Source organism: Oncorhynchus kisutch, linkage group LG10 (genome assembly GCF_002021735.2).
Source record: "Oncorhynchus kisutch isolate 150728-3 linkage group LG10, Okis_V2, whole genome shotgun sequence".
NCBI lineage: Eukaryota > Metazoa > Chordata > Actinopteri > Salmoniformes > Salmonidae > Oncorhynchus > Oncorhynchus kisutch.
In genome coordinates this window covers 52,299,139-52,327,135 of record NC_034183.2, presented here as the reverse complement: position 1 = coordinate 52,327,135, position 27,997 = coordinate 52,299,139, and the positions used below count along the sequence as shown (strand labels likewise).

The 27,997-nt window shown below is 45.4% G+C and overlaps 1 protein-coding gene and 1 long non-coding RNA gene across 3 annotated transcripts; one reads left to right on the top strand and one right to left on the bottom strand.

Moving 5' to 3' along the window:
• On the top strand, positions 1–27,925 carry LOC109898380 (1-phosphatidylinositol 4,5-bisphosphate phosphodiesterase delta-3-A-like). 2 transcript variants are annotated; one of them, XM_031833947.1, is made up of 15 exons: positions 1–823; positions 9,970–10,137; positions 17,515–17,743; positions 18,709–18,838; positions 19,758–19,983; positions 20,295–20,496; positions 20,645–20,789; positions 21,275–21,427; positions 23,621–23,761; positions 23,877–24,030; positions 24,268–24,384; positions 24,718–24,896; positions 25,145–25,280; positions 25,704–25,853; positions 25,946–27,925. In XM_031833947.1, the coding sequence occupies exons 1-15, from the start codon at positions 727–729 to the stop codon at positions 26,092–26,094; spliced, it is 2,376 nt and encodes a 791-aa protein (XP_031689807.1). In that variant the 5' UTR covers positions 1–726; the 3' UTR covers positions 26,095–27,925. The 2 variants fall into 2 exon arrangements, with proteins under 2 accessions (XP_031689807.1, XP_031689808.1); XM_031833948.1 differs by lacking the exons at positions 1–823; positions 9,970–10,137 and adding an exon at positions 13,874–14,163.
• LOC116375850 (uncharacterized) lies at positions 12,844–13,746 on the bottom strand. Its single transcript, XR_004211273.1, has 2 exons — positions 13,517–13,746; positions 12,844–13,337 (listed from the first exon to the last, which is right to left on the bottom strand). It is a non-coding gene; the product is annotated as an uncharacterized LOC116375850 (long non-coding RNA).
• Positions 27,926–27,997: the final 72 nt, after the last annotated feature.

Below are 27,997 nucleotides of genomic sequence, written 5' to 3'. Positions count from 1 at the left end.
AACACAAAACTCATGATTTGCGGAAGAGTTAAAAAAAAACGGCACCTGCACTGGGAATTTGAGCTCCACCAATACACACCCCTGACTTTTTCATATCAGCCAAGAGAGCCACAGACAGGAAACTACAACGAGGACGGCATTGGAACTTGCATCATGTTGGGCAGGAGCAAGAAACCTACTGCCGTGCACCATGAACCCAAGGCAGTGGAATCCCAACCCAAGTCGGAGGACCCATTTAGGTAGCTGGGTAAGAGAATAGTGACTCTCATTGGTAAAAAAAATAATAATAAAAAAATAGACCCCACCTATGAAATAGATCAGTGAGATTGTTAAACTTTCTTTTGGCCATGACCACAATGGCCCTGATAGGCTGCAATGTTAAAAGAAAGGCTATAGCCAGGCAGACTATATGGACATGTGACTGTGGGTACAAGTGGTTTGTGTCAGTGGGTATAGTTTAAGAGTTTCTGTGCCCTTAGCTGGACTCAGATTACGCACTGCTATTAAATCATGCTGGGAGGGACTTCAAATGGAAAGGGAATGAATTAATGTAGCGCTGGTGACGCAACGGAGAAACACACAACTCAAGACTTGCGGAAGAGTTCAAAAAACGGCACCTGCACTGGGAATTTGCGCTCCCCCCAATACATACTTCTGACTTTTTAATATCAGTCAAGAGAGCCACAGACAGGAAAGTACAACGAGGACGGCATTGGAACTTGCATCATGTTGGGCAGGAGCAAGAAACCTCCTACTGCCGTGCACCATGAACCCAAGGCAGTGGAATCCCAAACCAAGGCGCAGGACCCACTTAGGAAACTGGGTAAGAGAATAGTGACTATTAGGTTAAAAACTACTTTCATTTGTTTCCTTGAATCTTGTTTAATTTTGCTACAACAGATATGAGCACGTAGTTCAGCTTTGCCTTTAAAAAAAGTTATATTTTACAACTGTTGATTGTTTGACTAGTTATTACTATTATTTCCTGTGTATTTGTGTGTTGCTCTGGTCCACAAGGGGAAATAAATCAGTGCAGGATAAGGCTAATGACAGTTAGGCTATTGCGTTCCACATCAATTGGCGTAGGTGCTTATTTTTCCAAGTCATCAGGAGGCATTGAATGTATAAATATGGAAATGAAGACTTCTTCTCATTGACAACTTATAATGCAAGGACGATAAATGGTGAACAATATGCCTTGGCGTTGGCAGTAATCAGTTCTGCTAAACGAAATAAACTATTGCTTGAAATCCACTTATGCAATGGTCTTTGTAAACACACACACACACACACACACACACACACACACACACACACACACACACACACACACACACACACACTGTGTGAAAAGAGAGCTCAACTCAAGTGGAGAGTGTGTGGGTGCTGACAAGTGGTCATGTGTTTGTGTGGTGTCCAACAGCTCACTGACCCACTTGTGATTCAGGCTCTCCACCCCACTCCCACAGATCCTCACGTACCAATGAACATCTCTGACCCTGTGCCTAGCTCTCCCACCACCCTCTCACCATGCCCCCCCCCCCCCCCCCCCCCCCCCCCCCCCCCCCCCCCCCTTATTGATCAAAACCCCCTTAGCTCACGGTCACACCTCAACTAAAATAGAGAACTGCTGAGGATGGACAGAGCACCTGTCAAAGTCCATGTAAAGCCTGGATATCTGTCAATCTAGACGACAGAACCATGTCATACTATGTATGTGTGTATTTACATGTAACACGCAGGCTCCGTCTTCTTGTTTTGTGTATATACTGGCCATATATGAGGTCATATATGTGGTTATAGAAAATCTTGTCCAAACGGATGTAGCTAGATATTTAATTTAGCCAGTGTGCTAAAGTAGGAGGAATATCTGATTTCAAGAATAATGTTATGGATTTCTTTGCCACGAGCACAGACAGATCAATATATATTTTTTTCTGATTCTTGTTCCATGGATCTGGTTCGTTAGTCCCAAACAAACACAAGTTGGGCATGAGAGGGATAGAAATCTGTAAACATTTTGAAATTGTGTTGATTACTGATTCCCAAAACATTGAAATAAGATTGCATGTGCTTGCTAACCAAAACATGTGATAAAAAGTTCCCTTTCGCCTCTTACAGCGCCAACAATGGAAAGACATTTCAGCATCCATTTTGTGAAGTTTTTCTGGAGCTTGTGTCTGAGGTTGTAGGAACATTGTGTGTGCTTTCCAAACAGATATAGTGCCATTTTTCTCTGCTTATTTCAACCTGTAAATCTTGTTCCCATTTCAATCTAGTAACATCTGTGCCTACGAGCATATGGTCTAACAACAATGTATAAACCTTAGAAATATACTTGACAGTTTTTTTCAATACCATTCATTAAGACATCAAACTGAGATGGGTTCCACACGATAACCCTGTTTCAATTTAAACACACACTACCGTTCAAAAGTTTGGGGTTACTTAGAAATGTCCTTGTTTTTGAAAGAAAAGCTCATTTTTTTGTCCATTAAAATAACATCAAATTGATCAGAAATACAGTGTAGACATTGTTAATGTTGTAAATGACTATTGTAGCTGAAAACAGCTGATATTTTATGGAATATCTACATAGGCGTACAGAGGCCCATTATCAGCAACCATCACTCCTGTGTTCCAATGGCACATTGTATTAGCTAATCCAAGTTTATTATTAAAAAATTCTGATTGATCATTAGAAAACCCTTTTGCAATTATGTTAGCACAGCTGAAAACTGTTTTCCTGATTAAAGAACCAATAAAACTGGCCTCCTTTAGACTAGTTGAGTATCTGGAACATCAGCATTTGTGGGTTGGTTTACAGGCTCAAAATGTCCAGAAACAAATACATTTCTTCTGAAACTCGTCAGTCTATTCTTGTTCTGAGAAATGAAGGCTATTCCATGCGAGAAATTGCCAAGAAACGGAATATCTCGTAAAACGCTGTGTACTACTCCTGTCACAGAACAACGCAAACTGTCTGTAACCAGAATAGAAAGAGGAGTGGGAGGCCCCGGTGCACAACTGAGCAAGAGGACAAGTACATTCGAGTGTCTAGTTTGAGAAACAGACGCCTCACAAGTCCTCATCTGGCAGCTTCATTAAATAGTATGCGAAAAACACCAGTCTCAACGTGAAGAGGTGACTCCGGGATGCTGGCCTTCTAAGCAGAGTTCCTCTGTCCAGTATCTGTGTTCTTTTGCCCATCTTAATCTTTTATTTTTATTAGTCAGTCTGAGATATGGCTTTTTCTTTGCAACTCTGCCTAGAAGGCCAGCATCCCGGAGGCTGATAATGGCCCTCTGTACGTCTATGTAAATATTCCATTAAAAATCTGCCATTTCCAGCTACAATAGTCATTTACAACATTAACAATGTCTACACTGTATTTCCGATCAATTTGATGTTATTTTAATGGACAGAAAATGTGCTTTTCTTTCAAAAACAAGTACATTTCTAAGTGACCCCAAACTTTTGAACGATATTGTATGTCAGACTTGGTTCTATGACCTCTTCTTGTTTTGAAAGGCTCTGAGATTAGCCCTCTGACCTGTGCTATCACCTAATGTGACTGCACTAACCCGAAACACTTTTTAATTTGCTATTTTGCATCCTGGTGGGAATTGACCTTTGCCATTGAATATTTGTGGGATGCCTAATCCTAACACTATAACTCCATAAATTCTCCATGAATGAGGTCCTGATAGTCATGACAGACCAAACTAACAGTATCAGATGGTTGTGTCTGTAACTGGCTGGAATGCAGGAGGTCAGGCGGCTGGCCTTGCAGCTCTAGGACTTCACGACCTCTCACCAGCTGTTTTGGCACATCAAATCGTGGAGAACCTAAGTCACACTAAAGGAGAACTTGCATTTAAAAACAATACGCTTTTTATTACAATGTCTCTAACATTATGGATATTTCCCCAATATACTCTATAAGGGAAACGGAACTACCCTGAGTTATGCACCATTTATTAACTTCACCCTTTTTTGCCAGCATGTGAAATAGCATTCAGTAGTAGTATGGAATCTTTAGGGGAGGGTGATTTGTTTAGGGTATGTGTGAAGACACGTTTTTTCAAATGGCGGAGAAGAAGAGTATGTTGACAAAGTAATGTTTCCATAGACCTAGTTCCCAGTGGCCGTGCGTTTTTTTCAAATGTTAGGGGTCAAAGGTTTTCTCCAAATGTCATTAACCCAGCAGATGCATACTATCTGGCTGCAGAGAGACTGCAATATCAGCAACACATGTATTAACACACATCGATTCCTGTGTTTTGCCAAGTGTTGCAGTTTGGTATATTTTAGTTAGTACATAGCCTATATCTTTGTCTTTTTATTGTTGGACATAAAATACTGTAAAAAGACCGGCGAATCAGCTCCAAGTGATCTTGATTTTGGAAATCTGTTCCAAAGTATTTTCACGCATAATATTGAGATACTGTATAAGTGATTGTATACAAATGTAAACAAGGTTTAAAGTGATTATGTTTTAGTAATCTGTTTGGGCTTCTTGTGGTCAATTTGCAGTCCAATTTGCAGTAAATGATTTGTTATTATGTTCCAGCCCCCTGACCATCCGCTCAAGAAAAAAATTGTCTCGCAGCTGAATCGAGTCGACGCTCCCTAGCCTATATGATCATATGAGGATTTAATGAGCTGTTTGGGTGACATCATATGACATGACCTGCTTTTTCACAAGCAATTTACTGCACCCGCAATAACACCTGGTAAATATGTGTATGCGACCAATAAAAATGGATTTGATAGGATCAATGCTGTCTTGCGTGGTCTGTGGCATTTCCCCTTAGTTCAGAGTTAAACGTAACTCACTTTATGTGGTATAACTATGAGGTAAAACGTCAATGTCAATTAAAGATCATTTTACATTGGGGAAGTTACAATTTATGGTTGTGTATTGAGGATTTGATTTGCTGTAGTAGAGTGAAAAGTTTCTTTCCAAAACGCTATATCCACCAATTTTTCACATTTTGTGTTTTTTTGCATCAGAAGTGATTGCTTATAGGTACCTTCGTGTGTGTGTGTGCAAAACAGATCTTAGATTTTTAATTCATCAATTTTAGATGTGTATGAAAATGTTCTTTTTTTTTTTTGCCAAACACTATATTTGTTGTTTATACGAATGGAATGTTCGTATATGTGATATATATATATACCGTGCCTTCGGAAAGTATTCAGACCCCTTGACCTCTTCCACATTTTGTTATGTTATAGCCTTGTTTATATTTTGGAAATTTTTGCAAATTTATTAAAATTAAAGAACAAGAATACCTTATTTACGTAAGTATTCAGACCCTTTGAAATGAGACTCAAAATTGAGCTCAGGTGCATCCTGTTTCCGTTGATCATCCTTAAGACGTTTCTACAACTTGATTGGGCGTCCACCTGTGGTAAATTCAATTGATTGGACATGATTTGGAAAGGCACACACCTGTCTATATAAGGTCCCACAGTTGACAGTGCATGTTAGAGCAAAAACCAAGCCATGAGGTTGAAGGAATTGTCCGTAGAGCTCCGAGACAGGATTGTGTTGAGACACAGTTCTGGGGAAGGGTACCAAAACATTTCTGGAGCATTGAAGGTCCTTGAGCACAGTTGCCTCCATCATTCTTAAATGGAAGAAGTTTGGAACCACCAAGACTCTTCCTAGAGCTGGCTGCCCAGCCAACTGAGCAATCGGGGGAGAAGGGCCATGGTCAGGGAGGTGACCAAAAACCCGATGGTCACTCTGACAGAGCTCTAGAGTTCCTCTGTGGAGATGGGAGAACCATCCAGAAGGACAACCAGATCTGCAGCACTCCACCAATCCGGCCTTTATGGTGGAGTGGCCAGACGGAAGCCACTCCTCAGTTAAAGGCACATGACAACCCACTTGGAGTTTGCCAAAAGGCACCTAAAGACTCTCAGACCATGAGAAACAAGATTCTCTGGTCTGATGATACCAAGATTGAACTCTTTGGCCTGAATGTCAAGCGTCACGTCTGGAGGAAACCTGGCACCATCCCTATGGTGAAGCATGGTGGTGGCAGCATCATGCTGTGGGGATGTTTTTCAGCGGCAGGGACTGGGAGACTAGTCAGGATCGAGGCAAAGATGAACGGAGCAAAGTACAGAAAGATTATTGATGAAATCCTGCTCCAGACCGCTCAGGGCCTCAGACTGTGGCAAAGGTTCACCTTCCAACAGGACAACGACTCTAAGCGCACAGCGAAGACAATGCAGGAGAGGCTTCGGTATCTCTGAATGTCCTTGAGGGGCCCTGCCAGAGCCCGAACTTGAACCCAATCGATAATCTCTGGGGAAAGCTAAAAATAGCTGTGCAGCAACGCTACCCATCCAACCTGACAGAGCTTGAGAGGATCTGCAAAGAAGAATGGAAGAAACACCCCAAATACAGGTGTGCCAAGCTTGTAGGGTCTTGATGCTGTATTCACTGCCAAAGGTGCTTCAACAGAGTAAAGGGTCTGAATACTTACTATGTAAATGTGATATTTCAGTTTTTTATTTTGAAAACATTTATTTAGAATAAGGCTGTAATGTAACAAAATGTGGAAAAAGTCAAGGGGTCTGAATACATTACAAATGCTCTATATTTCAAACAAATACATGTCTGTCATTGAACAATCCCATGTCATGATTAGATAGTGGAAAAAAACATTTAATTTCTTTAAACATCAAAAGCTCATTTGTCAACATTTCTGAAAATGGATATATGGCGGTTTATTGGTGTGATCTCAGAAAATCTGTGCCTTAATGTCAACCTTCTCTGTCTAGCAGCTCTGTTCTTTGATGTGCCCTTCTCTCCTTATCAGGGTTCAACGTTTTCCTTGGCTTCTGTCCCAGTCTGTGTCTGAGAGCATTGATTTGATTTGAGTTCAACACTGTTTCGACCTCAGTTGGCTCATTTCTTACCTAGAATCAATACAACACGTCACCTAGGTTTACAGCAGGTCCCATGGGGTCCAGTACTTAGTTCCACAGACAGACATGGAGAACGAGAAAGATGATGTCTGAGACTGGGCTTGTGATTCTCCTGCATCAAATGTACTACATTTTGACTTATGTTCATCACAAATGAACGATCCCATGTTATAATTGGTTCTCTGTTTTACCCCGAGACAACTGGCTGTGTCTCAGGGTATTGGGTCTAACAATGCCCAGAAATCTCCCTATCTATTCACTCTGTATCTTCGCCCTCGTACTTATTTCCGAGTCTCACTCCTCCGTATCCCAACCTTTTTATTTTGTACTTCATTCCTTCTGTTTCCCCCTTCATTCCTTCTGTTTCCCCCTTCATTCCTTCTGTTTCCACCTTCACTCCTTCTGCTGTTGTAATTATATATTTCCTTCTTTCGCTCTCCCTCTATTCAGAACCCCCATCTTGTAGTGTGTTTGGTTTCACATGCCTTTTTTTATCGTTGCTAGCCAGCCAGGTTGTTATGCTTGCCCAATTTGCTGGCCCAAAGTGCGTGTCAACAAAATTCTCCTCGGCAGGCCGTAGGAGCTGTGACGAACAGAGTACCCAGCTCATGGGCCTCCAAAGCCCCCTCTTTCTCCCCTCACACCCACATGTGCTTCATTACAGCAGTGTTACTGTATGGACAGGTCTCTCTTAGCATACAACATGTCTGTAATGCTGTTGTCAAGGTTGAGGAGTGCTTGATACTAAAACTCTCGGCTCGGTTGGGAGTGGGGGTATCCAGCATCCCTGAACATTTGCATATGTACCCAGGTACCCAGATTTTTCATACGTATTCCTGGATGGGGAGGTATAGGGACGGGACAGAGAGAAAAAAAATCATAGGGTTGAGGTCAGTGAGGTGACAACAGTAGGTCCAGGAATAATCATTTTACGGGCTCAAAAAGGGTTGGGGTTGGCGGTGTGAGGATGGGCAGAGCGAGAACACAGGTCAGTTAGGATAGCTTAGCATGGTCACTGACCCGCTGTTAATAGGGTCCTTGTGCTCAATGCTCAGCCTGTGGGAATTCCTGGCATGTGGTAACAGCTTGGTGACGGACTGTGTCAAAAACACGGTTGTTGTGGTGGAGGCTTGGGGTTGGGGAGGAGGATGGTTCTCTTTGTGTTTGACCAACGGCTTGAGAGAGAGAGAGAGACGGCTGGGCTCAGTTTGCTTCCCCTCTTGTCTACTTAGGGGGAGAGGAATAGGGGGGAGGGGAGTGGGTGAGAGCACTGAGCTGCTCATGGTGTACTGTCTCTCATAGCCCGTGCCTGTGACCCAAATGGCACCCTATTCCCTATAGTGCACTACTTTTGGTACTACTATGTGGGCCCTGGACAAAAGTAGTGCACTTTATCGTGAATAGAGGCCAGCTCTGGAAGCCTGTGAAGAGCTCAGTCAGAGACTGGCATGGCATTGGCAGTATAAAGAACTCTGAAAGGGATTTTAGCTGATTCAAGAGAAATAATAGATGAGGGCATCCATGGAAACAGTTTTTGAAATCAATCTTTGAGGGTATACTTGAGAGACTTAGAGAAGAGAGGGGGAAAGGGAGGGAGTTTCTTTCAGAGCATTCCTTCTGAAATCCTCTTTTGTAGTTGAATACACAGTTGAACAGTAATACGAGGTCCCATTCACCTACTGCAGAGAACCAAAGAGGCATCCAACTGTCCGACGGGAGAAACAGAGAAAATACTCTCTCTTTGTTTTCAGTAGTGTCTGAATGCAGTTCCAAGTACGCAATACTGTGTACACTTACAACGTGACGGTGCACGTCTTGTTACAGCTCTGCCTATATTTCCTCTCCATTTTCCATAGCTGTCTGTTTTACTCTGCTCTTAACATAGATGATAAAGCTGCTCAACATTTCTGATGTTGGTGGTTGGTTTTTCTCTAAAAGGTCCCCTGTGACACGCACGTCAGGGATAGCAGGCTGTATCTGTGAATCGCATTAGTATTAAATAACCATTAGCAGAGAGAGGTTTCCCTGCCTAGATGAGCTGCTGCAACTCCAGACTGACTGACGAGCTAGTTATTTGTGACAATCTGTTTCTGCAGCTCTGTAAAACCCCTCATTTGCCTTGAAATCTGTTGGACTGCCTCTGGCCTGTGAGGGAGATTAATCTTTGGAATACTGGCATTTGTTCCAAATCCTAGCATTCTACTTCTTCCTTTTGTTGTGCAGAGTTCCAAAAGTCTGGCTTATACTGCATGCTGCAACGAACCATGGAAAATAAACAAAGAGTTCTAACTCACAAAAGTTTGTCTCCTCTCAAGTCAGTAGATTCTGTGGTGACTTCCTGCTTCAGTAGCCTGAATGTCAACCCTGTTTCAGTGTTGCTGCTTTCAGGGGTTTGTATATAAAACAAAGTTTAGGCCCTAATTATGAGATCATGGCCTGTGTTTGTGTGTCAGGGCGGTGGTGCTTCCAAAGGAAGATGACTGCTGTATGTAGAAAGGTGAGTGAGTCATCCCTGGAACGCCCACTGGTGCCAAGCCCTAAAACACACAATACAACCACAGTAGAGATCTTGAAATGGGTTGTGCTTGACTGGTTTGTTAGCGTACCTGTTAATTTCCCCCAATAATAGCTCATAATCCTCTGTTTTCATCCTGACATGCAATTGAGTGTTTAGGAGTCCCTATACTACGAAATAAGCGTTGCAGTCATGCTACCGCAATAGCATGACGAGGGAAGGCCAAGAAGGAACACGGCTCATAGAATTCTACTGACATTTACGACAGGAGAGCAGACAGACTGACCTCTCAATGAACTGCCAGTGGAGCTTGGTGTGGATGGTCTAACATTGAATTCGACTAGAGTGAATGAAATAAGGACTTGGTGGGTGTGTTCAACAATGACACAGTGTCAGTGACATACTATATTACATCATACTGGAAAATTCAGTGATACTGCACGTTACCTAAAAGTGTGTACCACTGTAGTTGACTGTGTGTGTGTTTTGTGTGTGTGTGTTTCCAGGGGTGCTGGATGATGAGGATGTCCGTGCGATGATGCACGGTTCCAACATGGTGAAGGTACGCTCCCAGAAGTGGCAGAAGAGCCGCAGCCTGCGTCTGCTGGAGGACGGGGTCACCGTGTGGTGTGAGTCCACCAAGAGCTCCCGCAAGGCCAAGGCACAACAGACCTGTGAGTATACAATGGGTGGTGGAGGGAGGGGCCAGAGGGGGGGGGGGGGGGTAGATGAGAGGAAGGGGAGGTATGGGGAAGGAGGAAAGAAAAGAGAGGGATGGAAGAGGAGAAAAGCATAGGTATTGGGGTGGGGGAGAGGAAAGAGAGGCGTGGGTGAGGAGAAAAGGAGGCATAAGGGAAGAGAAGGAGAAAGGATAAGGGTGTGGATTAAGGGAGGGTAGAGGGTAGGTGTAGATGGAGAAGAAGGCTAGGGAGTGAGCAGAAAAGAAGAGAGGAGTGGGGATGGGGAGTGGTCACGAGAGGGGGATGTTTAGTTTTTTTTGATTTTCAGGAGCTGAGGCTTTTGCAATAGTTGGAAAGGAAACTAAACCGATATCAGATTAGGAAAAGTAGCCTTGAATGAAGGGAAGGCTATATACAAGAACATAATCATGTATAAACAAACGAACAGGACTTCCACAACCACACTCCCTTGTTGTAGTCTATTCAACCCTCCTCTTAGACCTGATTCAGTAGACTAATTTAGCCTGCTCTTTGTCCTAAGCCGTTTAGGCTTTTCATGTTGGCCAACAATAATGCCTTCTTGTCTACATTTCCCTTTCATTAATTAAAGGGAAATGCTGTGAGCCAGGACTTAAGTCAGATGCTATAACCTGTGTAATTGTATGATACAGGTAACTGTTGGAATGGAAACACTTGAGTAAATGAGGGATACAAGGTATATTGAAAGCAGTTAACATCTCATCATGCTTAGGGTCATGTGTAAAATGCTCAGTATGCCATTATTTTGCCTACCATGTCCCCGTAGGATGACAATACCCCCATCTACAGGGAACGAGGTTTGATGAGCGCGCAAACGTTGTAAGCCATAAGCCATGGCCGCCTCAGACACCAGATCTCAACCCAATTGAACACTTATGGGAGATTCTGGAGCGGCGCCTGAGAGTATCCATCAACAAAACATCAACTGATGGAATTTCTCTTTGAAGAATTGTGTTGTCATCCCTCCAATAGAGTTCCAGACACTTGTAGAATCTATGCCAATGTGCATTGAAGCTGTTCTGGCTCGTGGTGGACCAACGCCCTATTAAGACATTTTATGTTGGTGTTTCCTTTATTTTTGGCAGTGTCACCTGTAGTAATGCATCCATATAGTACACACAGAAACTCCAAACATGCTGAAGGTTCACATTGGCCACTATTACAAAGAGGTATAAAAGCTGCATTAGAAACAGTGTACATAGACTTGTTATCCGTTAGCCTCAAGATATTGGCTTACCTCAGCTAGCTAATCTTTTGCAGGCAATGGGCCAATCTGAAAGGGAAGCAGGCACTTTATATTAGCACTCTAATGATTACAATCCCCTTAAAGAAAAAGAGAGAAAATGTTGACAATAATCCTAGAGGGTTTTGGCCCATTAAACAGTGGGAAAGCTATTTCTAATCATAAACTTTTGACCGCTTCCCCTTTCTCACACACACACACACACACACACACACACACACACACACACACACACACACACAGTTTTGTATTGCTATCCTTCTGGAGACCAAATAATTGATTTCCTTCCAAAATCCTATTTTCCCTAAACCCTAAATCTAACCTTAACCTAACCATACCCCTAACCTTAACCTTATGCTAAACCCTAAGCCTAACCTTAACCCCAAAACCCTAACCCTGAAACTATACCTAACTCCTAAACCTAACTGTAAACCCCTAACCTGATTCTAACCCTAATTGTAAACCTAACCCCTAAGCCTAAAATAGCATTTCTTTCTAATGGGGACCGGCAAAATGTCTTGTGAGGACCTCTGGTACCTACAAGGATAGTTAAACAAAAAATACACACATTTGTTTTACTATCCTTGTAGGGAACAAACAATTTATTCCCTTTCAAAGTCCCATTTTCCTGGACCCCTAACCCCTAAACCTAACATAACCCTAACTCCTAAACCTAACCCATAACCCTAATTCTAACCCTAATTTTAACCCTTAACCTAAACCCTAAGCTTAAAATAGCCTTTGACCAGCAAAATGTCCCCAATTGTGCTAACTTCCTTGTTTTGATATCCTTGTGAGTTATGGTCCCCACAAGGATAGTAAAGCCAAAAACACACACATACAAAGTTCAATGGTTTAAGGAGAGGGATAGGTGGGCAGCCGGTGAAGCACTTAGAGTCCTCAGGCTTCCTAAACCAGTAGTAAATCCCAGTATAGTTTAATAGGTCTACACCTACAGGGTTTGCCTCTCAGATTGCTCTTGAAGTATCTCTCCGGTAAATGAGAGGCCATGGTTCTGGCTCCTCCATGTTCCATAGGACAAATATAGGGCTCCTTGGCCCTGCCCATAGGGATCTGATGGCACAGGCTAATTATTGTTGTTGGTGTGTGTGTGTGTGTGTGTACGCTTGTGTCAGATTATTATGGGTAAACCTCTTTATGACTGCCAATTGCAGGGTTTGGCCGTGACGTAGTAACCACCACTACACTACTATCTTTGAGATTGGCATATAAAGAGTTTAAAAACATGTCTCTGACACATATCATTTTATGAATTAGTGCTGGCGGTCCTTAGAGCTTTGGAGTTGCCTGAGTCAATCCGATTTTTTTAAATTTTAATTATCGAGTCGCACTGTACAAACATATTATACTAGTGACCTAGATAACGCACATGCAAACACACCCATCTACACACAGAGTGGAAACATCACAGACAAGTTTATGTCCACTCAATTCCAAAGTCCAGTTAACGAGTACAATGTTTAAGAGGTGTTTTGTGGCGGGTTATGAATGTCAAGGTCAAGCGAGTACATTCATCACGTCGACTCAGACAGCATAGACTCAGACAACACTTCCTTAATACCTTCTAACACCCACTAGTCTGAGTCTGATAGCACTTCTGCTAACCTAACACACCCTGGGCTGAGAGGCAAGCTGAGGGGAAACGGTTAAGAATGGGATAATGCCTGTGGGAGGTTGTAATTGCATGACCTCCTTGTAACGCTCTCTTTCTCTCTACCTTCATCTCTCTCTTTCTTTTTTTCCTATCGCTCTTTTGCGCTCTCTTTCACTTATTGCACAATCCACCCCCACTATGTCACTTCAGCAAGGACTATTCCTCGGTCATGGAATTCAGATTAGGTCCCAGGACTCTCCTATCGATGTCCCTCAGGGACCCAGGAAGCACCCGCTGCTGTGGGGAATGGATACGGCCAGAGTCATGTATTTAGAGAGTTGGGCCAATGCGGTTTCTGAATTATGATGCATTTAAATGACTCTTCAACATTCTATGGCAGCCATGTTAGCTCCACAAAGCGAAAACAGGTTTTGAGAAATTTTCACAAATGTATGAAAAATGTCAAAAGGAAATACCTTATTTACATCAGTATTCAGACCCTTTTCTATGAGACTCGAAATTGAGCTCAGCTGCATCCTGTTTCCACTGAGCATCCTTGAGATGTTTCTACAACTTGATTGGATTCCACCTGTGGTAAATTCAAATGATTGAAAATAAAGGAGAGCCGAAACACTTAAGGACCTCAGTTGCAAAAATGTCATATCCAACGTTTCGACAGCCAATCTGTCTTCATCAGGGTGTAATCACAAACACTGCGGGGTGACTCGTTTATATAGTGTCAAAAGACACACAGGTGTCTGTAATCATGGCCAAGAGTGGCCTAATGTCATTGGTTAATTCTCAAATATTAAAATGGCATACAAAGAACAGCATACAACAAACAAATGGATAGCATACGATCATAAATTAATTTTAGACTACACAAAGAATTACAATTACAATGGCAAAGTCACAATAATCACAAGAATGGCTTCAGATCAAAGTCGACGTTGAAACCGAAAGGAGCAAGGGTCTTTAAGTTATTAAAGATCCAGGCACCCTCTCATTTTAACAATAAATGATCAAGGTCACCCCCTTTCCTAGGGAGGGTGACATGTTCGATGCCAATGCAACGCAGTGACGAAATGGAGTGGCCTGCCTCCAGAAAGTGGGCCGCAACTGGGTACGTCAAGTTTTTGCACCTAATGGTGCGACGATGCTCTGAGACGCGTACTTTTAATTTGCGCTTTGTTTTACCCACATCATTTTTACCACAAGGACAGGTTATAATATAAATAACTGCCTTAGTGGAGCACATAATAACAACCTTGGATTGGGATCGATTTCCCTGTTTGTGGGTGTTTGAAGGATCTACATTTATAAGTGCCATTGCTTTGAGTAGCGGGTAGTTAGAACACAAGAATGCGTCTTTTTGCGAGACTGACCTTGAAAAAGGTAATGTTTCGAATTTTCTCAATGGCAATATTAATCTGATCATTTTTGTACCCCCTCTCCTTGAACTTTCTTTGCGTCTCAGCCATATTTCTGTCGAAATCTGATCGTTTTTTTGCAAATTCTTTTGATTCGACAGAATTGGCTGTAGGGCAAACTATTTTTCAAGGGAAGTGGGTGACAACTCTCAGCCCTCAACAAACTGTTACGATCAGTAGGTTTCCTGTAAAACCTGCTCTTTACAGGAAACCTACTGATTTTGACTTTGCCAATGTAATTGTTTGTAAGCTTGTGTAGTCTAAAATGAATTAATGATCGTATGCTATCCATTTGTTATTTTGTATTTTCAAGTTTTCTACTCCTCTAGCCAGCACCTCGCCTAAATAGGTGAGCTTTTCTTTTTCTTCTAAATTCAATTGATTGGACATGATTTGGAAAGGCACACACCTGTCTATATAAGGTCCCACGGTTGACAGTGCATGTCCGAGCAAAAACCAAGCCATCCTGAGGTCGCAGCTCTGAGACAGGATTGTGTCGAGGCACAGATCTGGGGAAGGCTACCAAAAATTGTCTGCAGCATTGAAGGTCCCCAAGAACACAGTGGGCTCCATCAATCTTAAACTGAAGAAGTTTGGAACCACCAAGACTCTTCATAGAGCTGGCCACCTGTCCAAAACTGAGCAATCAGGGGAGAAGGGCCTTGATCGGGGAGGTGACCAAGAACCTGATGGTCACTCTGACAGAGCTCCAGAGTTCCTCTGTGGAGATGGGAGACACTTCCAGAAGGACATCCATCTCTGCAGCGCTCCACCAATCAGGCCTTATAGTATCCAGATGGAAGCCACTCCTGTAAAAGGCACATGACAGCCCGTTTGGAGTTTGCCAAAAGGCACCCAAAGACTCTCAGACCATGAGAAACAAGATTCTCTGGTCTGATGAAACAAAGATTGAACTATTTGCCCTGAATGCCAAGCATCATGTCTGGAGGAAACTTGCCACCATCCCTACGGTGAAGCATGGTGGTAGCAGCATCATGCTGTGGAGGTGTTTTTCAGTGGCAGGGATTGAGAGACTAGTCAGGATTGAGGCAAAGATGAACGGAGCAAAGTACAGAGAGATCCTTGATGAAAACCTGCTCCAGAGTACCACTAGAGGATGTGTTTAGGGTTTTCTCTTTTCTGGAGAGACCTGAAAATAGCTGTGCAGCAACGCTCCCCATCCAACCTGACAGAGCTTGAGAGGATCTGCAGAGAGGAATGGGAGAAACACCCCAAATACAGGTGTGCCAAGCTTGCAGCATTTAATACCCAAGAAGAATCGAGGCTGTAATCACTGCCAAAGGTGATTCAACAAAGTACTGAGTAAAGTGTCTGAATACTTATGTAAATGTGCTATTTTCAAAATTTGTAAATATTTATAAAACCTTATTATTGTGTGTAGTATTTAATCAATGTTATAATAAGGCTGTGACCTAACACAATTTGGAAAATGTCAAGTGGTCTGAAAACTTTCCAAATGCGCTGTATGTCTCTGGATAAAGCCTCACCCTACAGCAGGGTGAGAGGCCAGGTGGTTGGTGTGGGAGGTCGTCTTCCCCCAACCGGGCCACAGTTAGAGCAGAACAACGACAAAGGCAGGCTGACCACTTCAGCAGACAACTACTGTTAACACAAAAGCGGCTGCGTCGAAGGACATATGCATGCTCATTAACACACACATGCATGCACACACACACACACACACACACACACACACACACACACACACACACACACACACACACACACACACACACACACACACACACACACGCTGACTACAGGTGGTCTCAAGGGCCTTTGGGGTCTGGCACCTGCAGCTCAGCATGATCCCCTCTGTTCAGATGGGCTTTAGAGAATATGCACCGCACTTAACACTTTGGCTGTGCCAGTCTCCCACACACACACACACACACCACACTTCCCCCTACTCTCCGCATTGACATGTCACCCTTGACATGGAGCGATGGGCAGGAATGTGTCAGCGATTTTGAGGAGGTGGAGAGGCGAGGGCTGTTCAGCAGAAAGAGGCCGTTGTCAGAAGAGACAGTTGTCTAGGGGCTGATCCCAGTGTAGAAAGGCACTGCTATATGTACTTAAATAACCAACTGACTGATTTGAAAGCTACTCCACAAACCCAACCACAATTCCAGCTATTCAATTAATGAAGGGATATGGGGTTTGTCGTTGTGGTGGAGCTAGTCTTATGTTTGAAACCTTCACCAGGCTCTATTCTGGATGTGTTGCAGGGAGGGTAAATGGGGTAGTAGGCTGGTGTTGTGTTGCTGGGCAGAGGGTCAGCCATCACGTGTAAAGCCCCCCCCCCCCCCCCCCGACAGGTTTTTACCACATATGTTACTGTTATAAATAAGAGCTGAAATACATGCTAATCTCTCTAGAAGTCAACGAGAGCTGAAATACATGCTAATCTCTCTAGAAGTCAACGAGAGCTGAAATACATGCTAATCTCTCTAGAAGTCAACGAGAGCTGAAATACATGCTAATCTCTCTAGAAGTCAACGAGAGCTGAAATACATGCTAATCTCTCTAGAAGTCAACGAGAGCTGAAATACATGCTAATCTCTCTAGAAATCAACGAGACGGTGTTCTTCTTTCTTCCCTTATCTCTTTACACACACACAAACACGTCATGGCATTGGGCCAAAGGTCCTGCCAACACTTGAGTGTCAGTTTGACGGCTGTGCCCTGAGTGTCGTGGCGTTGATGGTTAAATTTGGACCTTGTCATAAAGACGAATGTAGGCCTGAGTCGTAAACATATTCTGCTGACGCAGGTCTGTGTCTGTACAAGTCGTATTATTTAAGAGCCAAATCAGGACCACAGCACCGAGATGCCATGTCACACTGCTACGTGGGTGTTACCACACTCCCCCTAAAGTTCACGACCTTTCAGCCCCCGAACCTCCCTTCAAGTTCCACTTGTTTTGGTGCCCGGTTTGTATTCGGCTTATTCCTACAACCAGATTGATACAATTACTCTCTCTGTTTCTCCCACCTTCCCTCCCCCACCTCTCTCTGTGCCAGTCTCGGTCACAGAGGTGGAGTGTGTGCGTGAGGGCTGCCAGTCTGAGGCTCTGCGGAGACTATCCGGGTCGGTACCAGAGAATCAGTGCTTCACGGTGGTGTTCAGAGGAGCCAGGAAGAGTTTAGACCTCCTCTGCCCCTGTGAGGAGGAGGCGAGGCACTGGGTCCGAGGGATACGCACGCTGAAGGAGCGTGTGGCCAACATGACCCAGAAGGAGAAACTGGACCAATATCCTTTACCCCCCCCCCCCCCCACCCCCCCGTGGGCCTTTGCTGCGCTGTGCCAGGCTGCCAGCCTTAGACCCAAAGTAAATATAGTACAGGCTGGGCAGCCAGGATCGCTATGGTGACTGACTCTGAACATAACACTGTCACATGCACCATCCCGCATCCACAGCATACCTAAGATGTGCAGCAATGGCCCAGCAAAAAGCAGCGTCTAAATATAGTCTGACTATCCTGTCAAACATGATCCCTGGTATAGCCGCTGGGTCGTTTGCGACACAGGTGCACGACAGACACACTTGTGTTAAACGCAAAGCCAGATCTTGAGAGCAGATCGAGCAGTAGGTGCTCTGGGACATGTCCAGGCTAGTGCCGTGGCTTGTAATTGGGTAAGATTTGAGGTGCGGTTTTACACTGGCATGTCCCAGCAGTGTTTGCGGTAGATTGATCAAGACCATCCTTGCAAAAGCTCTTATTGTTGTGTGTGTGTGTGTGTGTCCTGGAAGAGGGAGGTGTCATATAGTCTCCTCTCTCTACGTCAGCCCTGTGCTCTATTCCATTAGAGGCCTTGGAGGAGGCTTTAAGTGTTTTGACTTCAGATGGATGTTGACACAACAGGACATGTGTATCTACAGCCAACACACATCTGAATCATAGGCTGGGGTGTATATTCCATTTCAATTCCTGGTAGTTGAATTAGACACTTATCCTCCTCTGAACGGTTGGTTACACAATTGATTCCTGGATTGCTGTGAATTAAGAAATGATGCACTTGAAACCTTACCCATAGTTGGATGTGGGCTGTAATGTGCTTACATACCGTATGCATGTGCATCAGCCCTGCCTGTATGTATAGATGTGTTTTGTGTCTAAACATACTGTATATACCATAGATCGTACTTTTAAGGATGTGTTTAGGGTTAGAGGTTCGGAATGCTCCCCTGGTTGCTCTCCTTAACCCCCCCACACCTGGATCCGTGGCTACCTGAGACGGGCTGATGAGAACGACGATGGGAAGATGAGTTACGACGAGGTCAAACGCTTGCTGCAGATGATCAACATAGACCTGAATGAACAGTACGCGCGCTCGCTATTCAAGGTGAGCACACACTGTATGTGTGTGTGTGTGTGTGTGTGTGCAGCATTCAGTATGCTTGTACGTTAATGTGTACAGACCTTGACTGCATGGGTGTGCGTATGTGCCTGAGCAAGATGTTGTTGTTGTTGGTTGAAGGCCATTGTTTACTCAGTAGGCTGTGGAGTAGATTGGGGCTGCGTTTCGCTCTCACCCTGGAGTCTGTGTTCAATTACCAACCCAGTGGCAAGCCAACTAGCAGGCCCCTCGCTCTCTTTCTCACTCACTCTCACTCACTCACTCACTCACTCACTCACTCACTCACTCACTCACTCACTCACTCATTCTCTCTCTCTCCTGCCCTCTTCTCTCTCCTGCTGTCTTTCTTTCTCCCCAGACGGTCTTCCCCATCCTCCCCCTCTCTATCAGGCAGCCAGTCATTTCTCCATCATTGAGGATTACTGCTAGCTAAGTCTCTCTGCTCCCCTCTCCCTTAATGTCCAGTTGTTTTCCTGCTCCTCCCTTCACCATGTGATTCCTTCTCCAACCCTGCCCATCCATCTCCTCAGAGACTGGATATCAAACCAACTGCAGTGCAGTAATGTGTGGAGTGTATGTTTTGTCGATAGGGTATGAATTATGGGAGTGGACGGGGTTGCTGGCCACTCCCATAGCAAATCAGTGCGCGCCCATAGATTTGATCATATGTACATGGCTCACCTATGAGAATTGAAGATGTTAACTTTGATCCAGCCCTCTGTTTTTAGGGAAGCGCTTTGGAAATGTGTGGAGGGGTGTGTGTTTTAATCAGAACAACCCTAACGAAGGTCTCTCTGTCTGTCCGTTCGCCCATCTGTCTCTTTGTCCCTCCCTCTCCTCTGTCGGTCTGTCCCTCCTCCTCCTCTATCCGTCCTTCTGTCCCTCTCTTCCGTCCCTCTCTCAGAAAGCTGACCGGTCGTGCGACGGCCGTCTGGACCACGTAGAGATCGAGGAGTTCTGCAGGGAGCTGATGAGGCGGCCGGAGCTGGACGCTGTGTACAGACACTACTCTGGTAACGGCTGTGTTCTGTCCACCGCTGAGCTGAGAGACTTCCTGGGAGACCAGGGGGAGGACGCGTCACTGATCCACGCTCAGAGCCTCATCCGCACCTACGAGCTCAACGACTGGGGTAGGCCCGAAGAAACACTTGAACAAAATTTTAGCCTTGGATTTTTATGACCTTACGTTTGACATTTGAGTCATTTACAGTAGTGAGTGCATACCTTTTCATTAAAAAAATTCATACTGCATTCCCTACATTCACTGTGCTTATATTTATCTGAATGTTTTATGTTTTTATATTTAACATATTTAATTGCCGCAAATTCAGGGCCGTTCCTCCCTTGACATTATTTTCACACAATCGTACGGGCATGTCGATACCTGTCTATTCCTGTTCATAAAAAGTTGGATGGTTTGATGTGCCCCTCCTCCCTGCAGCCCAGAACAACCAGTTCATGACCCAGAATGGTTTCACCATGTACATGCTGTCCCAGGAGAACGATGTGTTTAACCCTGACCACGCCAGGGTGCACCAGGACATGACCAGACCTCTGGCCCACTACTTCATCTCATCCTCACACAACACCTACCTCACCAAGGACCAGGTCACCAGCGCCAGCAGCGCCGAGCCATACATCAGGTAATAAAATACGCACGTGCGCACACACAAACACACACATGCGCATTAGACGCACACACACAAACACACATGTACATATGCATACACACAGGCATACGCACACACACACACACACACACGCACTAAGAATATGTACTGTGTGAATCAGAGCTCTGAACCAGGGCTGTCGCTGTGTGGAGCTGGATTGTTGGGACGGGGACAAAGGAGAGCCTGTCATCTACCATGGACACACCCTTACTTCTAAGGTGCCCTTCAAAGAGGTCATCGAGACCATCGCCCAGTATGCCTTCAAGGTGAGTAAACATTTCCTTTAAAATTACAACAAAGAAAAGACCCCCCCCCAAAAAAAAAGTGAGCACACCCGACCTGTGAGACCCTCTTAGTGGGTTGTGGGGATGATGGACACATGGTTGTGTGATTTATAGGGAGGCCAAATGTTTCACCTTAACCTTCATTCCCTATACGTCTTTCATATGTGATTGTTTATGGAAAGCAAAGTATTCCTCATCAAAACAAAATAGATTTAACAAGTAAATAGCAGCAGGCCAGTGGGAAGAAAACAAATCTAGACAGTTGACTTTCTGCCTTTGCCAACGTTCAGTTCAAGCTACAGTCATAGTCTTGGCTCCGAGTCTAATAAGACTAGACTGTTGTCCAACAGCTTCTTGGCCTCAGTGTAGTCCAGAATAAACCCTGGCTTATTACCTAATGAGCTTATGGTTTCTCTTACATTTTAATGAGTGGCCTCTTATGAACCAACCCTTGTGTTTTCCCATAGGCCTCCCCGTACCCCCTGATCCTGTCCCTTGAGAACCACTGTACGGTGGAGCAGCAGACGGTCATGGCCAGACACCTGCGCACCATCCTGGGCAAGAGGCTGCTCACCAAGCCCCTCAACGACCAGACTCTGAAGGACCTGCCCTCTCCTGAGGTACGACACACACCCCTGTCCCGAGCTCTCTACTCACCCCCTGTCCCCAGCTCTCTACTCACCTCCTGTCCCCAGCTTTCTACTCACCCCTGACCCCAGCTCTCTAGGACACACACCCCTGTCCTCAGCTCTCTACTCGCCCCCTGTCCCCAGCTCTCTACTCACCCCCTGTCCGCAGCTTTCTAGGACACATACCCCTGTCCCCAGCTCTCTACTCACCCCCTGTCCCCAGCTCTCTACTCACCCCCTGTCCCCAGCTCTCTAGGACACACACCCCTGTCCCCAGCTCTCTAGGACACACACCCCTGTCCCCAGCTCTCTACTCACCCCTGACCCCAGCTCTCTAATCACCCCCTGTCCCCAGCTCTCTAGGACACACACCCCTGTCCCCAGCTCTCTACTCACCCCTGTCCCCAGCTCTCTACTCACCCCCTGTCCCCAGCTCTCTACTCACCCCTGTCCCCAGCTCTCTACTCACCCCCTGTCCCCAGCTCTCTACTCACCCCCTGTCCCCAGCTCTCTACTCACCCCCTGTCCCCAGCTCTCTAGGACACTCACCCCCTGTCCCCAGCTCTCTAGGACACACACCCCTGTCCCCAGCTCTCTACTCACCCCTGACCCCAGCTCTCTACTCACCCCCTGTCCCCAGCTCTCTACTCACCCCCTGTCCCCAGCTCTCTACTCACCCCCTGTCCCCAGCTTTCTACTCACCCCCTGTCCCCAGCTCTCTACTCACCCCCTGTCCCCAGCTCTCTACTCGCCCCTGTCCCCAGCTCTCTACTTACCCCGGTCCCCAGCTCTCTAGGACACACACCCCTGTCCCCAACTCTCTACTCACCCCCTGTCCCCAGCTCTCTACTCACCCCCTGTCCCCAGCTCTCTAGGACACATACCCCTGTCCCCAGCTCTCTACTCACCCCCTGTCCCCAGCTCTCTACTCACCCCCTGTCCCCAGCTCTCTAGGACACACACCCCTGTCCCCAGCTCTCTACTCGCCCCCTGTCCCCAGCTCTCTAGGACACACACCCCTGTCCCCAGCTCTCTACTCACCCCCTGTCCCCAGCTCTCTACTCACCCCCTGTCCCCAGCTCTCTACTCGCCCCCTGTCCCCAGCTCTCTACTTACCCCGGTCCCCAGCTCTCTAGGACACGCACCCCTGTCCCCAACTCTCTACTCACCCCCTGTCCCCAGCTCTCTACTCACCCCCTGTCCCCAGCTTTCTAGGACACATACCCCTGTCCCCAGCTCTCTACTCACCCCCTGTCCCCAGCTCTCTACTCACCCCCTGTCCCCAGCTCTCTAGGACACACACCCCTGTCCCCAGCTCTCTAGGACACACACCCCTGTCCCCAGCTCTCTACTCACCCCTGACCCCAGCTCTCTAATCACCCCCTGTCCCCAGCTCTCTAGGACACACACCCCTGTCCCCAGCTCTCTACTCACCCCTGTCCCCAGCTCTCTACTCACCCCCTGTCCCCAGCTCTCTACTCACCCCTGTCCCCAGCTCTCTACTCACCCCCTGTCCCCAGCTCTCTACTCACCCCCTGTCCCCAGCTCTCTAGGACACTCACCCCCTGTCCCCAGCTCTCTAGGACACACACCCCTGTCCCCAGCTCTCTACTCACCCCTGACCCCAGCTCTCTACTCACCCCCTGTCCCCAGCTCTCTACTCACCCCCTGTCCCCAGCTCTCTACTCACCCCCTGTCCCCAGCTCTCTACTCACCCCCTGTCCCCAGCTCTCTACTCACCCCCTGTCCCCAGCTCTCTACTCACCCCCTGACCCCAGCTCTCTACTCACCCCTGACCCCAGCTCTCTACTCACCCCCTGACCCCAGCTCTCTACTCATCCCTGACCCCAGCTCTCTACTCACCCCTGACCCCAGCTCTCTACTCACCCCCTGTCCCCAGCTTTCTACTCACCCCCTGTCCCCAGCTTTCTACTCACCCCCTGTCCCCAGCTCTCTACTCACCCCCTGTCCCCAGCTCTCTACTCACCCCCTGTCCCCAGCTCTCTAGGACACTCACCCCTGTCCCCAGCTCTCTAGGACACACATCCCTGACCCCTTCTGCCTTAGAAACCTGTTGTCCTTTTCTACTCTCTCTCCCACCCCGAGCATGTTTATGGAACGATTGTGGAATACTAACAGGAATATTAACATATGTTTTGAAGCATCTTTGTCTTGTCTCTGCAGGAGCTTAGGGGTCGAATCCTGGTGAAGGGGAAGAAGGATGTTCATCACCTGAACCAGCTGGGGAAGACCAGCAGCTTTGATACCAGCTCGGACGACGAGGCATCAAGCAACAACAAAAAGGACAAAAAGGACCCTACCAAGGTGCTACATCTTTATCTTCCATGTGACTGAGACGGCACTGTAAGTCTACAGAAATTGATCAGGAACACGCTGTATATCAAGCATTTCTCTTGTGCACTCTGTGTTGCTGGCTCAGGCGGTCTCATCTAAGCTGAGCCCAGAGCTGTCTGAACTGGTGGTGTACTGTCGAAGTGTCCCCTTCCGCGGGTTCCAACACTCTACCCAGAAACCACCCGATGAGATGTCATCCTTCAATGAGAATGACGCCCTCAAACACATCAAGGACACAGGCAAGGGGCTTAGGAAGACATAACTCGAACCGAACAGTTTTCTGTGAATCAGTTCCTGTTGAGATCCTACAATGACTCATAGTTCCTACTGGCACTGTAGTTGTAGAGAAAGTCCTTGAATACACACGGGTGCATTTGTGCATCACGTGGTCGTGCACATTTTTGTGTGTCTGTCTTTTTATTTGCATTTGAGGTATTGTAATGGGTCTCTTACCCTGTCCTCTCATCACCTTCCAGGAAAGCTGTTTGTCAGACATAACAGCAGGCAGCTGAGCCGGATCTACCCCTCCGGGCAGCGCCTCCAATCCTCCAACTACGACCCCCAGGATATGTGGAACGGCGGCTGCTCGATGGGTCAGCACTCTGGGTTGGAGGGGGGTTGGAGGTGGGGGGGTGGGATGGAGGAGGGATATGGTGGCTCATATGGTGGCTCATTTATTTAACATTATCTAGCCTGGAAGTCCCTGGAGATAGAAAGTTATTTTACGTTGGGCCTCCTCTGAGAGCATTGCAAATGTTTGGTATGAGCCTCCTATTCCTCACTCCACTTGTCATAATAACGAACCTCACACTCTGCTGCCTGGTAAAGTGGGTTCTGTTGTTCCAATGTTACGGTTGTTGTCTCTTTTCACACCCCTGTCTGTCCTCTCTCTCACTCTCTCTCTCTCCCTCTCTCTCTCTCTGCAGTGGCTCTGAATTTCCAGACTCCAGGGGAGCAGATGGATCTGAACCAGGGCCGTTTCCTGCCTAACAGCCGCTGCGGATACATCCTCAAGCCCAGCTTCCTGTGCAGCCCCAGCTCCAACTTCAACCCAGAGATCACAGGAGGCGGGCCAGGACACATCCCCACACAACTCACCATACGGGTGAGAAACCTTCTGGGAATCAGATTCTGTTGTGGTGGTCTATATGTGGTAACTGCCTTGTTGGAATAGTAGTGCATATTTTAGTTAGCAGTGGTATGGAATCAGACCAAGGTAGTAAACTACTTCACCTTATTAGTCATTTTGTAAAATCATGTAAAATAATGAATAATTATTATAATTGAATAATTTTCATATTAGAATTGAATATACAAAGGCACAAAAAGTAATTGGTGTGATTTTGTGTTCAGATAATATCAGCACAGCAGCTCCCTAAGATCAACACAGACAAGCCCAACTCCATTGTGGACCCACAGGTGTTGGTGGAAATTCACGGAGTGGCCATTGATAAATCCCGAGACAAAACCCACCGAATAGACAACAATGGTAACCTTCCACTCATCTATTGCACATCTATTATACTCCCATTCAAGAAATGGATCACGAGGGTTGTATACACCCTTGAGTCCACATATGAACCATATTAGAAATATAATTAGAGGAACATAATAGTACTAGGAACATTTGACGTTTTACCATGAATCAGCATAAGTATTCCAGGGCGCCTGTATGGCTCCCACCACACACGGCACTATTCCACACAGAAGGTTGATGTTTATCTTTACCATAAAGATGATAAAACATGACAGATACCCCGGCTACTCCATTATCTTTGCTCAGTGCAGGTATTCTGAGTACCAGAAAATTATACTTCTCGTGTAGAGGCCATTATCCCGGTCTGTGGAGTACTTTCAGGCTATGAATGGTGGTGGATGGCAGTGTCTGACAGCTCTCTTATGCCCCCTGCAGGTTTTAACCCACGCTGGGACAGCACTTTGAGCTTCCAGCTGCAGGTCCCTGAGCTGGCCCTGGTACGCTTTGTAGTGGAAGACCATGACCACAAAGCCAAGAACGACTTTGTGGGCCAGTACACCTTGCCCTTCACCAGCCTCCGTACAGGTACTTAGGTTACTGTCTCTGTATTGTAGGGGTGTTTGTGTAGCTAGTGTGTCTGTGAGGTGACACTGACCCCAGTGAGTCTATTTTTCTAGGTTACCGCCATGTCCACTTGCTGAAGGCAGATGGCTCCAGCCTCTCTCCATCCACCCTTTTCATCCATGTCAAGGTGTCCCGTAAGGGGGTCCCCATCAAGACTGTGTCTGAGCGCATGCTCTTGGCTAAGAGCGAGGGCAAAGCATGACCTCTATCTACCTGAACTAGTGCCACACTTTTCTAATAAGCCCCATGCTTATCTCATCTTGGGGGGGGGGGATCTCCCTAATTGGGGTGAAAAGGACAAACTGCTGCCTGCCTATGTCCTAGTACTCATCTCATACACCCAATTTAGAATTGGCAGGACATATAAGGATCCCTGGCTACAGAGAGGAAGACATCAGTCCTCCTCAGTCAAACCTGGATGGGAGTCTTGCCTGTTGACGAATAGTGTTGGCTGGGAGAGAAACTCTCTGGCATGTTGCTGTTGTGAGTATTCTGTACTCTGTAAACAATGCATTCAGTCTTTCCATAGAGACATGACTTTGACTCTGGACCTGTTTTACACCAGAACTCTACCTGGCAGCCGTCTGCCTACTATGAAGTCAATATAGTTTTTTTTTCTTCTCACTCAAAGCCAGGTTTGTGTCCTGGAGTCCCTGGAGCAGATCATGAAGATGTTTCTCAACATTTTTTACATATTTAAAGTTAAGAAATATGTAACTTTTTTGCTACTTTTAGCTTTTAGCTGGTGAGCATTCTGGCACAAAAATGGTCACCGTGCATCACCCAAGTGGATGCCGTGCATTGATGGTGGATCAGGTGAGTTTCCCCCTACTCTGAAAAGCACTATATAAATCCAATCAAATATTATAACTTTTTTTACTATTACAGAATATTATAGAAGTGTTTTATCAGGGCAAGACTTGTAGTTGAGCTCCTTTTCCCAGGACAACGATAGTGTTATATGACTAAATTTCATCGGTAAATGAAGTCTAGTTGTTGTGGTATTGGTCTGTCACGCCTGGCATGACACAGTCCAAAATACAGAATGAATGCCTAATCTTAGTGACAGAATGAAGACATTTCAACACTTTATGTTTTTGTAATGTGTTTGCAACAAATTCTGTTTGTTGCAATTGATGAAACACACTTCCTTCAGTGTGCAATTTCTGATAGGAGTTTTTAGATTATATTTTACTTTGTTGTAAAATGTTATATTCTAATGTAGTTACAGTATTCTAATCTTAATTATCTCAGTAAAATGAATTCATTTGCATACTGTATGTACTTTCTCTGACACTACCTTCCTTTAGCTAAATTAAAACGGCATCAAAGCATCACAGAGGGTCAAACCAAGACAAATGCAATTGACCATGATTATGTTGCATACATATAATTGAAGTATTAGCTTTCATGAATTTCCAAAGTCAGTTTTCATTACGAAGCAGTAATCCACAATGCACTAGTAGAATGTATTGTTACTAGACGTTGTTATTTGTATTCTTTCCTCTGGTCCTCTCAATTTAAATTCAAAGTCACTTTCATTTTGAAAAACGGCAAATGGTTTTGACAGTTTAAAAATACTGCATTTGCCTTATTTCAATGGAAAGAGCTGTTAGTATTCTTTCTTATAGTTGCTAAGACCTGTTTACCTTAATGTCTCTTCAATTGTGTACTTTGTTGTGACATACCTATGGGCATCAGATTCATATGGGTCAGTGTTAAATCCAGCCACTAAATCAGAAAGTTCTCCCAGTCCATTTAACAACAAAAAGCACTTACATCCAAACTTTGAAGATGGTGTATCTTTATAGTACTATAGAAACAAATAATTCCCCTGAGCTACAGGGGCAATATTATCATTTACATTAGTATAGTAAGTGACATTAGCACAGTATTTATTTGGCTGTTTGCTTCATTCATCTCACAAACTGCTTTGTATTATACTGAATGAGAAGAGAGCAATATTATTTTAACACTAAGTGTGAAACCCTAGAGAAGCATGTTCAGTTTTTATAAAAACTATTTTAACCCCATTGTGCCCTTCTGTTTCAATTTTGGCATACTATTTTAATGTTTTTGTGCTTGAATGGTGCCTGTGTGAGAAA

What these genes read in the sequence shown, in the direction of transcription:
- LOC109898380 (XM_031833947.1), top strand. Translation starts at nt 727, where the DNA reads ATGTTGGGCAGGAGCAAGAAACCTCCTACTGCCGTGCACCATGAACCC. An exon ending in CTACGAGCTCAACGACTGGG is followed by an intron (nt 19,984 to 20,294) that starts GTAGGCCCGAAG and finishes TCCTCCCTGCAG; the next exon opens with CCCAGAACAACCAGTTCATG. An exon ending in CCACACAACTCACCATACGG is followed by an intron (nt 24,897 to 25,144) that starts GTGAGAAACCTT and finishes TTTTGTGTTCAG; the next exon opens with ATAATATCAGCACAGCAGCT.